General features: G+C 42.3%; 1 protein-coding gene across 1 annotated transcript in view; it reads left to right on the top strand.

Moving 5' to 3' along the window:
• Positions 1–15,424, top strand: part of LOC122542508 (threonine--tRNA ligase 1, cytoplasmic-like) — a 59,788-nt gene that overhangs the window by 3,724 nt on the left and 40,640 nt on the right. Inside the window, exon 2 of the mRNA XM_043680309.1 lies at positions 9,589–9,687. Coding sequence (XP_043536244.1) covers positions 9,589–9,687 — 99 coding nt within the window. The remainder of the gene's footprint in view (positions 1–9,588; positions 9,688–15,424) is intronic.

Here is a 15,424-nt window from a genome sequence, read left to right as displayed (position 1 = left end):
TGGGGACAGGAGGGGTGCAGGGTTGGGGGGATGGGCTTGGGCACAGGAAGGGGGTGGGATGAGATGGGGTTGGGGCAGTTTTGGGGATGGGAGGAGGGGGTGGTATTAGGGTGGTTGGGGGAGGTGGTGTTGGACGGCGTTTAGGGCAGGGCGGGGGCCCGTGGATGGCGTGCTGCTGCCTTCTGAACGAGGAGCAGACTTTAAAAACTCAAGCCCCAGAGGAAAGGCATTTAATCAATTAACCGAATAATCAATTATCCAAACGAAATAGTGCCTGCCCGACTTGTTTGGCTAACGGAAGTTCCTCTGCACGTCCACACTACCAAGAATTTTTCCATTGGCCCAGTACTCTGCGTTCCTGTTCTTACCAAAGTGAACCACCTCACATTTAGCTGCATTGAACTCCATTTGCCACCCTCAGCCCAATTCTGCAGTTTATCCAAGTGCCCCGCAACCTGTAACATTCTTCCACACTGTCCACTACTCCACCAACTTTAGTGTCATTTGCAAATTTACTAATCCATCCACCTATGCGTACGTCCAAGTCACTTAAAACAATGACAAACAGCAGTGGTCCCAAAACAGATCCTTGTGGCACAACTAACTGGACTCCAAGTTGAATATTTTCCATCAAACGACACTCGCTGCCTTCTCACAGAAAGCCAGTTTCTAATCCAAACTGCTATATCACCCTCAATCCCATGCCTCTGCATTTTCTCCAACATCCTACCATGTGGAATCTAATCAAAGGCTTTACTGAAGTCCATGTATACTACATCAACTGCCCTAGCCTCATCCACATGCTTGGTCACCTCAAATGAGGTTTGTGAGATGTGACCTGCCCTTGACAAAACCATGTTGACTATCTGAAATCAAATTGTTGCTTGCTAGATGATTATAAATCTTATCTCTTATAATCCTTTCCAAAACCTTTCCTACAACAGACAGAAGACACTGGTCTATAATTACCTGGGTCATCTCTGCTGCCCTTCTTGAACAAGGGCACAACATTTGCAATCCTCCAGTCCTCTGGAACTAAACCTAGACAATGACGACTCAAATATCAAAGCCAAAGGCTCTGCTATCTTCTCCCTAGCTTCCCAGAGAATCCTCGGATAAATCCCATTTGGCCCAGGAGACTTGTTGATGTTCACTCCTTCTAGAATTGATAACACCTCTTCCTTATTAACCTCAATCCTTTTTAGTCTAATATCTCGTATCTCATTCTTCTCCTGTAAATATTCTCCTTTTTCTGAGTGAAAACAGATGAGAAATATTCGTTTAGCACCTCTCCAATCTCCGCAGAGTGCACACACAACTTCCCACATCTGCCTTTGACTGGCCCTATTCCTTCCCTAGTCATCCTTTTTTTCCTCAAATACCTGTAGAAAGCTTTAGGGTTCTCCTTTATTCTACTTGCTAAAGACTGCTCATTTCCTCTCCTTGCTCTTCTTAACTCTCTCTTTAAGTCCTTCCTAGCTAATCTGTAACTCTCTATAGCCTTATCTGAACCATCTCCTCTCATAGTGACATAAGCCTCCTTCTTCCACTTAACAAGAGATGCAATTTCCACAGTTCCCTTACCTTATCACTTCCTCCCTGCTTGACAGGTACATATCTATCAAGGACACGCAATATCTGTTTCTTAAACCATCTCCACATTTTGATTGTCCCCATCCCCTGCTAACCTACATACCCTACATTGTACTATCATCCATGTGCCGAGCCAAGAGTTGCTTCAATGTTCCTAATATATCTGATTCTGCTGGCATTGCATTCCATGCACCCACCACTCTCTGTGTAAAGAACTGACCTCTGACATCTTCCCTAAACCTTCCTCCAATCACCTTAAAATTATGCCCCCTTGTGATAGCCGTTTCTGCCATGAAAACGTCTGTCAATCCACTCTATCTATACTTCTCAACATCTTATACACCTCTATCAAGTCACCTCTCATCCTTCTTCGTTCCAATGACAAAAGCCCTAATTCCCTCAACCTTTCTTCAGGAGACATGCCCCTCCAGTCCAGGCAGAGGACTACAATCTGCGTTCAAATTTGACCTTCCAAAATGAATTACTTCACATTTTTCTAGGTTGAACTCTGTCTGTCACTTCTCAGTGAAAATGTGTATAGGGTATAAACAGGCAGGGAAATAGTTAAGTTCTGAGTTTTGTGAAACAAGAGGTTCAGCTGAGCATGAATCAGATCAGATAAGAACTTAGTTAACAATGGGATTCTGCAGGAAGGGTAATGGGTTAACAAGGTTGAAAAGCATTCATTATGTAGAGCCATTTAACAATATTGCAAGCATTCAGTATGTGAGGTCAGTTTAACGAGGTGTAAAGTATTCATTATGTGAAGTCAATTATTAATTGTGTAACAGCAGATGGCTTAATCATTATTATTGACACTTGCTGATTGTAATGGGCACCCAGTCAATATACATGTTGCCTTATTTGGATGCTCCTCCCTGTAAAATTCATTGAGAAACTGCTGTTCCAGAGAACACTGTGAACTCATTGCTCTGTGCATATGGGTGATCGTTCTCTCTCCTTCCAGGGCCCAGAATAAAGATGGAGGAGGTAAAACTACTCTGTGTCTCTGAATGTTTTGCTTTGACTGAGGGGGGGGAAATGGGACGACATCTGCCCAGCTCTGCATCCTGTCAATGTCCCACTGCAACTTACAACTCCACAACTCTCACCAACTTTGTGTCCGTGATCTGCCAGAGAAAGTGATAGAAGCAAGTATAATTACAAAATTTAAGACATTTGGACAGATACATGGATAGGAAATGTTTAGAGGGATATGGGCCAAACACAGGTAAATGGGACTAGTTTAGTTTAGGAAATCTGACTGGCATGAACACGTTGGGCTGAAGACCTAGTTTCTGTGTTGAATGACTTTACGACTTTGTCCCTGCTGGCCAAATTTCCCAAACTAAACCGGTCTCGCTTGTATGTGTTTGGCTCATATTCCCCTCAATGTTTTCTTTTCATGTACTTATCCAAATGTCTTTTAAATGTTGTTATAATACCTGCATATACTACTTGCTCTGACAGTTCATTTATAAATTTCACCGCTCCTGATGATTATGGCTGCAGGAAGTGTGTTTGGTTGCAAATCCTATGGGATCAGTTGGAACGGCTGTTAGAGGCAATGAGGAATTTACAGGAGCCTGGGGATGTGATGGATGACAGTTTCAGAAAGGGAGAACAACTACATATACAGTCCAGTAGATGGGTTACCATCAGGAAAGGTAGGTGAGGGAGGCAGGTCGTGCAGGAATCACCTGTGGCTATCCCCATCTCAAATAAGTATGCTGTTTTGGAAAATGCAGAGGATATGTAGCACCAATAGCCACTTTTCTGGTACTAGAGTGGCTGTAATGTAATGAGTATGCTGGGTTCCAAGTGATTGATTGTGATGGGGACGCTCTAGTCAGAGGCAGTTTCTGTGGCTGACAATGAGACATCAGAATGGTGCCTCTCTGGTGCCAAGGTCAAGGATATCTCTGAGAGGGTGCAGCATATTCTCAAAGGGGAGAGGGACCAGTAGGAGGTCGATTTTTACATTGGAACTAGTGACATAGGAGAAAAGGACAAGGTTCTGTGGAGAGAGTGAAGGGAATTAGATTGGAATTTTAAAAGTAGGTCCTCGAGGGTAGTAATATCTGGATTACACCTGCTGTCACAAGCTAGTGACAGTAGGAATAGGAGGATAGAGCAGATGAATATGTAGCTGAGTTGCTGGTGTAGGGGAGAAGGATTCACATTTTTGGATCATTAACATCTCATCTGGTGTAAAAGTGACCTGAACAAGAAGGACGGATTGCACCTGAACTGGAAGGGACTAATATACTGGCAGGGCGGTGTTAAGGAAAGAGATCAGTCTGAGACTGATAGAAGTGGGAAAAGGATTGAGTCAAACAGTCAGGGCAGGTGGAACAAAGCAGAGCATGACGTATGACTGATACATTAAACTGCAAATATTTCAATGCAAGAGGCCGAACAGGGAAGGCAGATGAACTCAGGACATGGTTGGGAACATGGCACTGTGATGTCATAGCAATTACAGAGACGTGGCTCAGGGATGGACAGGACTGACAGATTAATGTTTCAGGGTATAGACAATATAGGAAGGATAGAAAGGAAGACGAGAGGAGGGGAGTGATGTTTTTGATTTGGGATGACATAATGGTTTTACTAAGAGAGGGTATTCCTGGGAGTAGTCCAGAGAAGTTGTTTGGGTGGAACTGTGAAATAAGAAAGGATGATCACCTTATTGGGATTGTACTTTAGACCCCCTAATAGCAGGAAATTACAAAGCAAATTTGTCAGGAGAGCTCAGTTATCTATTAAAATAATAGGGTGGTAATGGTAGGGTATGTTAACTTTCCAAACATAGACTGGGACTGCCATAGCATTAAGGGCTTGGATGGAAAGGAATTTAAGTGTGTACTACAAAATTTTCTGATTCAGTATGTAGATGCACCTACTAGAAAAGGAGTAAAATTTGACCTTCTCTTGGGAAATAAGGCAGAGCAGGTTACTGAGGCGTGTCGGTGGGGGGAGTGTTGACGTCTTTTATTGATCTGAAACAAGGCTCAGACATTTGTCCAAATCTTTATTTTTCCTGCATACATACAAGGGGAGAAAGTGCCCATTCACATAATAGGTAACAACTCCAACAAGTGATTCAAAATACAGCTTTTTTATAACAAACATAGGAAAATCTCTACATTTATTCAGAAAAGCAGTAGTACAAAGTTGCGATAACATAGGAAATACAGAGAACCTCAATTTTATGAATATCGATTATCTGAATATCGGATTATCCTAAGAAAATTTCAAAGTCCCACAAAAAGGTTGCATCAAAGAGGTAAGTGTATTTAATTTGCCTTTACTGAAGAACATGTGAAAACACTGGCAAAAACAAAGAAACGCAAACAGCTCAAGCATCAGCGACTGGATATTTTTTAGTTAGGGTTGTTACACAGCACTCTGCAAAAGTAAATGTTTTACAGTATTCCAGGCACTTTACTGGGCCATTGATTTAAAATTAAAGGCCGAGAATGTAAACACATGTGCGCAGTGGGGCTTCCATCTTTCAATCATGAGACTGAGTTCCTGGAAACTGATACTGTAAATGGTCATGCAATCATAGAAGCTGTTTGGGACCTTGTTTAATGCTGGGATTTCATGTTAAGGGTTTACTACTTCTCATTTTAACCTGCAATTTGCAGACTGCAAAGATTAGTTTGTTTAAATGGCAGACCCCATAAAATTATAGATTTAAACAAATTCTTCAGTAGAGCACAGCGTTAGATCTGTATGGCTTCCCCTGTTTATGCTAAAATCGATTATCTGAATAATCAATTATCGGATCAAAATAGTGCCCACCAATCTTGTTTGGATAGTCGAGGTTCCTCTGTAAATACTAACGCAGTTCTATTTGTGTAAACTATAGCTTTCTGCTTTTGACTAAAAGCATGTTAGTTACTTACAATGAAAAATTTAATTCTCCATCTATTCTATCCTTCATGCTGGCTTCTAAAGCATTCTAATCTTCCACAGGAGAACTTTGGGGCCAGTGATCATAATTCTATTAATTTCAAAATCATGATGGAAAAGGATAGACCGGATCTACGCATTAAATTTCTAAATTGGAGGAAGGTCAATTTTGATGGTATTGGACAAAACCTTCAAAAGTTGATTGGGGGCGGTGGAAGTTCACCAGTAAAGCGATGGATGAAAATTGGGAAGCCTTCAAAAATGCGATAACGAGAGTCTAGCGACAGTATGTTTCTGTTAGTGTTAAGGACAAGGCTGGTAAGTGAAGGGAGTGCTGGAAGACTAGAGAAATCGAGGTTTTGGTCAAGTAAAAGAAGGAATCGAGTGAATGCATAAAGGGTTATAAAGGGAGTAGAAGTATACTTAAGAGGGAGGTTAGGAGGGTAAATAGGGTTAGGGAGAATCCAAAGGGATTCTACAAGTACGTTCAGGACAATAGAGCAACTAGAGAGAGAGTAGGACCTGTTAAAAGATCAACAAAGTCATTTGTGTGGAACCACAGGAGATGAGAGAGATACTAAGTGACTATTTTGTGTCAGCTTTTACTGTGGAGAAAGACATGGAGGCAAGGCAACTCAGAGCAATAAGTATTGATGTCTTTGAAACAGTTCACATTTACAGAAGAAGACGTGCTGGAGATCTTAAAACAGAAAGGTGGATAAATCTCTGGGATCTGATCAGGTATATCCCAGGGCATTGTGGAAAGTTTAGGGTAGAACTTGTGGGGGCCCTAGCAGAGATACTTGTATCACCTACAGCCATGGATGAGGTGCCAGATGACTGGAAGTGGCAAATGTTGTGCCTTTAAGAAAGGCTGTAAGGAGGAGCCTGGGAACTATAGACCAGTGAGTCTGACATTAGTTATGGACAAGATGGAGGGGATTAGGAGAGTTAGGATTTAGATGCGTTTGGAGAGGCAAGGGACAAATTAGGGATAGTCAGCATGGCTTTGTGCATAGGAAATCGTGTCTCACAAACTTGATTGAGTTTTTCAGGAAGTAACCAAAGCACTTGATGAGGGCAAAGCAGTAGACATTGTTTACATGGACTTTAAAGCCTTTGATAAGATTCTGTATGGTAGACTAATTAGTAAAATTAGATCACACGGGATTCAGAGAGAGCTTGTCAACTGGATACAAAATTGGCTTAACAGCAGGAGACAGAGAGTGGTGGTGAGAGTTGTTTTTCAGACTAGAGGCCTGTGACCAGCAATGTTCCACAGTGATAAGTGCTGGGTCCACTTTTGTTTATTATTTATACAAATGATTTGGGTGAGAGTATAGGGGATTAGTTAGTAAATTTGCAGATGACATGAAAATTGATGGTATAATGGACAGTAAAGATTATTATCTGAGATTACAAATAGTCCTTGATCAAATGGGTCAGTGGGCTTTGGAGTTTAATTTAGATAACTGTGAAGTATTACATTTTGTTAATACAAACAAGGTCAGGGTTTATACAATAATGATACGACCCTGAGTTGTGTTGTCAAACAGACAGACCTAAGGGCTCCGGTACATAATTCTTTGCATGAAGAAAGTGATTAGCACATTTTCCTTCATTGGTCAGAACTCTGAGTATAGGAGTTGGGTTGTCATGTTGAGGTTGTACAGGATGATGGTAAGGCCTCTTCTGGAGTACTGTGTACAGTTCTGGTCACCCAGTTATAGGAAGGATATTATTAAATTGGAGAGGCTTCAGAAAATATTTACCAGGATGTTGCTGGGGTATATGGAGAGGCTGGATAGCTCCTCCCAGCAGAGCTTGGGAGGGTGAGGAGTGACCTTATAAGAATTTATAAAATCATGAGGGGCATAGATAAGGTAAATAGCAAGAGTCTCTTCCCTAAGATAGAGGAGTTCAAAACTAGAGGGCATACTTTTAAGGTGAGAGGAGAATGTTTTAAAAAGGACATGCCGGGAAACATTTTTATAGAGAGTGGTTCGTGTGTGGAATAAGTACATGAACAGGAAAGGTTTAGAGGGATATAGGGCAAATGCAGGCAAGTGGGAATATTTGTGAACATGGACTAATTGGACCCAAGAGTCTGCTTCTATGCTAGGAGAAATTGAGGACTGCAAATACAGGAGATCAGAGTCGAAGAGTGTGATGCTGGAAAAGCACAGCAGGTCAGAGAGCTTATGCTTATAATGTCAATTTTCTTGCTCCTCAGTGCTGCCTGACTGGCTGTGCCTTTCCAGAACCAGACTCTTTGACTCTGCTTCCATGCTGTATGATTCTGAATTTGAGAGTCTGGATAAGCTGAGACTTTTTTGCCTGGAGGGTAGGAAGTTGAGGGGATGACCTCAGAGGTTTATAAAATCATGAGGGGCATAGATAAGGTGAATAGCAAAGGACTTTTCCCTAAGGTGGATAGGTTCGAAACTGGAGGGCATGTTTTTAAGGTGAGAGAAGAAAAATTTAAAAGGAACCTGATCAACTTTTTCAGTGTGGTTCGTGTGTGGAATGAACTACCAGAGGAAGTCGTAGGTGCAGGTACAGTTACAATATTTAACAGACTTCTAGACATGTACATGAAGAGGAAATGTTTAGAAGGATACATAAATGCAGGCAAGTGGGACTGGTTTAGTTTGGGAAACTTGTTTGGCATGGATGACCAAAGGGTCTATTTTCGTGCTCTGTGATATGTCACCTCAACACAATGAGTAGTTCTTACCTTTTAGGTGGAACCTTATCAAATGCCTTTTGGAAATCTAAATACCCGCATCTATTGGTTTCCTTTTACCTACCCAGCTTATATCCTCAAATCAATTTGTCAATCACTATTTCCCTTTCACAAAACCAGGTTAATTTTCTCTAATTGTTTTACGATTTCCTGAGCATTTTACTGCTACTGCTTCGATGATGAGTCCAAACATCTTCCAAATGACAGATGTTAAATAGGCTAACCCATAATCTCCTGCTTTCTGTCTTTTCATCTTGCTTTTCTTGAATAGAGGTGTTACATTTGGAATAAACTTGTGTTACGTTTCCAAAATCTATGGAATTTTGGAAGACTGTACCCAAAGCACCCACTTGCCCTGCAGCCTCTTTTTAAGACCCTCTGGCATGTCATCAGGCCTGGGGCCTTGTTGATCTTCAACTTAATATTAGTTTGCAAAGTTTAATATAAATAAACAAAACTTCCCTCAGAAAATAGGGGAGACGATGCTTCAATTCCCACAATTTTCTTTTCTAGGTTATAAACAATCCTGATAATTTCAGGTCAATTCTGGAAGGTCAATAAGCTGAAGGTACGGTCTATTTGCAATCATTCATAAACAGACTACTCTGTCAGATTGGGGCAGTTTCACTCATTGAAGACCAAGGGCTATTGAACATTTATGAAATCATTAAACTGATTTTAATCCTTTTCTCGTTTTACAAAGATCTCTGAAATTGATGTTATTGAAAAGGTTCTATTCAATAAACTTGTTGAAGGTTAATACCAATTAGTCAAATTCTTCCCCACCCCCCTTATAAAAGCACTGTTTTTTGAGTGTTCCCATATTTAAATTTAGAGCTGAAAATGTGTTGCTGGAAAAGCGCAGCAGGTCAGGTAGCATCCAAGGAACAGGAGAATCGACGTTTCGGGCATAAGCCCTTCTTCAGGCTTATGCCCGAAACGTCGATTCTCCTGTTCCTTGGATGCTGCCTGACCTGCTGCGCTTTTCCAGCAACACATTTTCAGCTCTGATCTCCAGCATCTGCAGACCTCACTTTCTCCTCCTATTTAAATTTACCCCTACTTTGCATACTGGCGGTCTCCTATTCTCACTCTGAGCGGACTAGCAATGTAGCTGCCGTAGTTGTAACCGTGCATACAATAAGACAAGCTTAGGTATGAGTAAACTGTCATGAGTTGCCGAAAATAGACATCGACTGTGGAGGGAAAAGAAAGTAACAAGTTTCTTTGTGTTTCTGTTGTCCTAATGTAGACCGGAGTCTTTGACCAGTTTTTGCCTGGATTGTGCATTACTTATCACCCTAATTGTACTTCCATGTGCTTTACAGGAGCAAGAATTGTTTTTCTTCCATGAGCTCAGTCCTGGGAGCTGTTTCTTTCTGCCAAGAGGGGCTTTTATTTACAACACGCTGAAAGCATTTATACAGGTATTGGTCATATTCATGTATTAATTGAATGCTTTTTTTCATATATATAGCTGAACAAAGAGACCTTGAAAAGCAGGGTTCACAGTTCCTTGAAAGTGGAGTCACCAGTAGATAGGATAGTGAAGAAGGCGTTTGGTATGCCTTCCTTTATTGGTCAGAGAACTGAGTACAGGAGTTGAGAGTTCATGTTGCAGCTGTACAGGACATTGGTTAGGCCACTGTTAGAATATTGCGTGCAATTCTAGTCTCCTTCATATTGGAAGGATGTTGTGAAACTTGAAAGGGTTCAGAAAGGATTTACAAGAATGTTGCCGGGGTTGGAGGATTTGAGTTGTCGAGATAGGCTGAACAAGCTGGGGCTGTTTCCCTGGAGCATTGGAAGCTGAGGGGTGACCTCATAGAGGTTTATAAAATAATGAGGGGCATGGATAGGGTAAATAGACATGGTCTTTTCCCTGGTTGATTCTCCTGCCCATTGGATGCTGCCTGACTTGCTGTGCTTTTCCAGCACTACACTCTCAACACAGTGGGGTAACGTGTTATGAAGGTGTATTGTACCTTTAAGAAAGAGAGAGGAAGCTACCAAGGACTGACTGAAAGCACAGAGTTCTGAACAAGGTAAAAATGTAACACTTGATCAAAACAAATAGCTGGAGTTGTGTTGCCATGGAATGAGAGCAAATTCAAATTTGGCCAGTCAGTTGAAATTATGCCCAGGTACCAAAATCTAGTCGAATTTGAATTTTACAGTTTGGGATGACATCAAACCAATGAAATGATCTGATGTTTTGGTGTATAAAACCAGTCATTTTGAACAGTTAGAGGAGAGAACTGCCAAGAAAACCAACAAGTATAGATGCTAGTCAAATAGCTTTCTGAAAGGTTCATAGGAAAGACCTGTGAAGCAGAATACTGAAGAAAAGATGACAGAGGAAAATACAAAGAAAAGATTCAACAGCTGGCTGGTTTTGAAGTTTGAATATTTTAAAAAAATCTTATGCGGGGTTTTTATTGGACCATTATTGTAGAGTGGGAGGTAAAAGGAGTTGTAAATAGTTGCTTCATATTCTCTTTTGAACTTAAAGAATAAAATTGTTAATTTTTACTTCAAATAGTGACCTCTGGGACAGTTCTTTGCCTCTCGGAATGTAACAGGTTACGGTGCAAGGTGAGCTTCTCTGTGTGACGGGTTTAAATTAACAGAGGGTTTACCCCATGTCGTAACAAGTTGGGGGCTTTAGTCTGTGATTTGAACCGTTTAGACAGATCCAGTCTGAGATTTGAATAGATTTGGGGTAGATTTAAACACTTGCTGGTTAGTGTCCTTGATCTTTAAATATAACGTAGGTGAGACAATTTGTTTAATTTTGGTTACTTGTGGTTGGTTAAATTAAAAGTGAGAGAAATGGCTCTTAAAATTTGCTCAAGGGGTTATGGGGTTTGAAGATTATTCCCAAATTTGCCAAGGAAGTTTAGAAAGAAAAGACCCTACTTTTAAAATTAGCAAAGAGACTAGAATTGAGTTTAACCAAGGACAAAAGTAAAACTGAAATTGTAAGGGATTTACTCAAACACTTGGAATTGTCTGTTTCTCTGACACACCTGTCGAGTTAGAAAAAGTTAAATCACAATTGAGGAAAATGGAGTTAGAAGATAGAGAGAGAGAGAAGGTTCTTAGCTGAGCAAAGAGGGAGAGAAGAAAGAGAGAGACAAAAAGAAAATTTGAACTTGAGAAGTTGCGACTTAGTCAGCAAAGTCAAGTTAACAGGATGGAGATTAAAAGAGAAGGCAGTTATAGATACAAATATGTCAAGACTGTGCCAAATTTTGATGAGAAAGATGTTGAAGCAGCCTTTATTTCATTTGAAAAATTGGCTAGGCAGATGGAGTGGTCTGAGGATTTATGGGTAATGCTAGTTCAGGCTAAACTGGTATGCAGAGCTAGTGGAATACTTGCTGTGCTGTCAGATGAGCAGTCAAGAGATTATGAAGAGGTCAAACAGGCTATTTTAAGTTCTTATGAATTGGTACCAGAAGCATATATACAGCGGTTCAGAAACATAAAGAGGGAATCAGGTCAGATTTATGTTGAGTTTGAAAGAATTAAACATAGTCATTTTGATAGATGGGTGAGGGCCTTAAAGGTAGATAAGACCGATAAGGCTCTAAGAGAGATTATTCTGCTGGAGGAGTTTAAAAACTCACTTCCAGAGATGATAAGAATTCATGTGGAGGAACAGAAAGTTCAGAAAGTGAAAAGGGCAGCAGAACTAGCAGAGGAATACATTCGCGAGTTTTGAGAAGATCTGTAGCTCAGGATGAAGTTCTGGATGTAAGTTTGCTTGCTGAGCTGGAAGGGTCATTTTCAGATGTTTCATCACCATACAAGGTAACATCATAAGTGAGTCTCCGGTGAAGCACTGGTGTTATGGCCGGCTTTTTATTTGTGTTTAGGTTTCCTTGGCTTGGTGATGTAATTTCCTGTAGTGATGTCATTTCCTGTTCTTTTTCTCAAGGGGTGGTAAATGGGATCCAAGTCAATGTGTTTGGTGATAGAGTTCCAGTTCCAGAAACCCTAGCCACTCTCCCCTACATCAAAGATGTCTCGGAAATGACTGCCAGACTACTCAGACCTCTTGGCACCATGGTAGCCCACAAACCCACCAACACACTAAAACAGCAGCTAATGAACTTGAAAGACCCAATTCAGACAACAAGCAAAACTAATGTCATTTACAAAATACTGTGCAAGAATTGTAACAACGACTACATTGGACAAACAGGCAAAAAAACTAGCCACCAGGATACATGAACATCAACTAGCCACAAAAAGACATGACCCACTTTCACTAATATTTTTACATACAGATAAGGAAGGAAACCACTTCAACTGGGACAACACACCCATCCTAGGACAAACCAAACAGACACGCACAAGAATTCCCCGAAGCATGGCACACCAACCGGAATTCTATCAACATGCAGATTGACAGATATCTTTGTACCATCCTTAACCACAGGTAAGGTGCAGGAGAACTGGAGAGTTGCTCATGTCCCCCTGTACAAGAAGGGTAGCAGGGATGTTCCAAGTAACTGCGGACCAGTGAGGTTGACATCAGTGCTGGGAAAGTTGCTGGAGAAGGTACTGAGGAATAAAATCTATTTATATTTGGAAAAGAATGGGCTTATCAGTGATGGGCAACGTGGTCTTGTGCAGAGGAGATCATGCCGTACCAACTTAATAGAGTTGTTTGAGGAAGCGACCAAGTTGATAGATGAAAGAAGGAATGTAGATGTCATACGAATGGACTTTAGTGAGGTGTTTGATAAGGTTTCCCCATGGTAAACTAATGGAGAAAGTGAAATCATGTGCTGTGCAGGGTGTTTTAGTTAGGTGGATAAAGGACTGGTTGAACAACAGGAGACAAAGAGTAGTATTGAACCAAGTTTCTCGAAATGGAGGAAGGTGACCATTGGTGTTCCACAGGGATCAGTGCTGGAGCAACTGTTGTTTGTGATATATACATGAATGATCTAGAGGAGGGCATTGGTGATCTGATCAGTAAGTTTGCAGATGACACGAAGATTGGTGGAGTAGCAGAAAGCATAGAGGACTGTCAAAGAATACAGGAGAATATAGATAGACTGAAGAGTTGGGTGGAGAAATGGTAGATGGCGTTCAATCCAGGCAAATGTAAGGTGATGAATTCTGGGAAATCTAATTCTAGAGTGAACTATACAGTAAATGGAAAAGTTGCTGAGCAGAGAGATCTGGGAGTTCAGGTCCATTGTACCCTGAAGGTTGCTGCGCAGGTGGATAGAGTGGTCAAGAAGGCATATAGTATGCTTGCATTCATTGGACAGGGTATTGAGTGTAAGAGCTGGCAAGTCATGTTAAAATTGTACAAGACATGGTTGGTGGCATTTAGAATACTGTGTACAGTTCTGGTCGCCACATTACCAAAAGAATGTGGACGCTTTGGAGAGGGTGCAGAGAAGGTATACGAGGATGTTGCCTGGTATGGAAGGTGCAAGCTATGAAGAGAAGTTGAGAAGGTTAGGATTGGTTACATCAGAAAAAAGGAGATTGAGGGGGACCTGATTGAGGTGTACAAAATCATGAAGGGTATAGACAGGTTAGATAGGTTAGCTTTTTCCCAGGGTGAAGCATTCAATAATGAGTGGTTGCGCTTTCAAGGTGAGAGGTGAAAAGTTTAAGGGGGATACACCCGGCAAGTACTTTATACAGAAGGTGGTAGGTGCCTGGAATGCGTTGCCAGCAGAGATAGTAGAGGCAGGCACGGTAGATTCATTTAAGATGCATCGGACAGATGCATGAGTAGGTGGGGAGCAGAGGGATACAGATGCTTAGGAATTGGGCGACAGGTTTAGACAGTACATTTGGATCGGCTCAGGCTTGGAGGGCTGAAGGGCCTGTTCCTGGGCTGTAAATTTTCTTTGTTTTTTATTAGCTTGGATCCCATTTGCCACCCCCTGTGAAAAGAACAGCAAGTGACATCACAGGAAATGACATCAACAACTCAAAGAAACTTAAACACAAACACATAAATAAGAAGCGGGCTATGCCACCAGTGCTTTACTGGAGGCTCACTGATGATGTTACCCTGTATGGTAGTGAAATGTCTGCAAATTAACCTTCCAGCTCAGCAAGCAAACTTGACATCCAGATGAATAAGTACTGGTGCATAAGACAAGCTTCTGGCCAGAATTCCGTCCTGTGAGATATAGAAGTTGGGAGAAAGGAGAATCCTACACCACAAGATAACAAAGAAGCTCAGGAGGGTGGAAAGGAGTTGAAAGGCCTCCGGTGTTTTCATTGTGATAAAGTGGGACACATAAAGTCACAGTGCTGGTCGTTAAAGAAAGGCACTGTGGGAAAAGTTTCCCACTGGGGGGAGGGGTGCCACCTGAACTGCCCCACCCCACTCACCCACTCCAACCTCTCACCCTCGGAACACGCAGCCCTCCACTCACTCCGTTGCAACCTCAACCTCACTATCAAACCAGCAGACAAGGGAGGCGCGGTAGTAGTTTGGCGCACCGACCTCTACACCGCTGAGGCCAAATGCCAGCTCGCAGATACCTCCTCCTACTGCCCCCTTGACCATGACCCCACCTCCCACCACCAAACCATCATCTCCCAGACCGTCCATAACCTCATCACCTCGGGGGATCTCCCATCCACCGCCTCCAACCTCATAGTCCCACAACCCCGCACCTCCCGCTTCTACCTCCTGCCCAAAATCCACAAACATGACTGCCTCGGCCGACCCATTGTCTCAGCCTGCTCCTGCCCCACCGAACTCATCTCCGCATACCTTGACACCGTCCTGTCCCCCTTAGTCCAAGAACTCCCCACCTACGTTCGGGACACCACCCATGCCCTCCACCTGATCCATGATTTTCGCTTCCCCAGTCCCCAACGCCTTATTTTCACCATGGACAACCAGTCCCTGTACACCTCCATCCCCCATCACGAAGGACTCAAAGCCCTCCGCTTCTTCCTTTCCCGCCGTACCGACCAGTACCCTTCCACAGACACCCTCCTTCGACTGACTGAACTGGTCCTCACCCTGAACAACTTCTCCTTCCAATCCTCCCACTTCCTCCAAACGAAAGGAATAGCCATGGGCACCCGCATGGGCCCCAGCTATGACTGCCTCTTCGTAGGATATGTGGAACAATCCATCTTCCGCAACTACACTGGCACCACCCC

The sequence above is a fragment of the Chiloscyllium plagiosum genome, chromosome 40 (genome assembly GCF_004010195.1).
Source record: "Chiloscyllium plagiosum isolate BGI_BamShark_2017 chromosome 40, ASM401019v2, whole genome shotgun sequence".
Classification (NCBI taxonomy): domain Eukaryota; kingdom Metazoa; phylum Chordata; class Chondrichthyes; order Orectolobiformes; family Hemiscylliidae; genus Chiloscyllium; species Chiloscyllium plagiosum.
The sequence above is the reverse complement of the archived record's forward strand: the minus strand, read 5'-3'. Positions and strand labels throughout refer to the sequence as shown.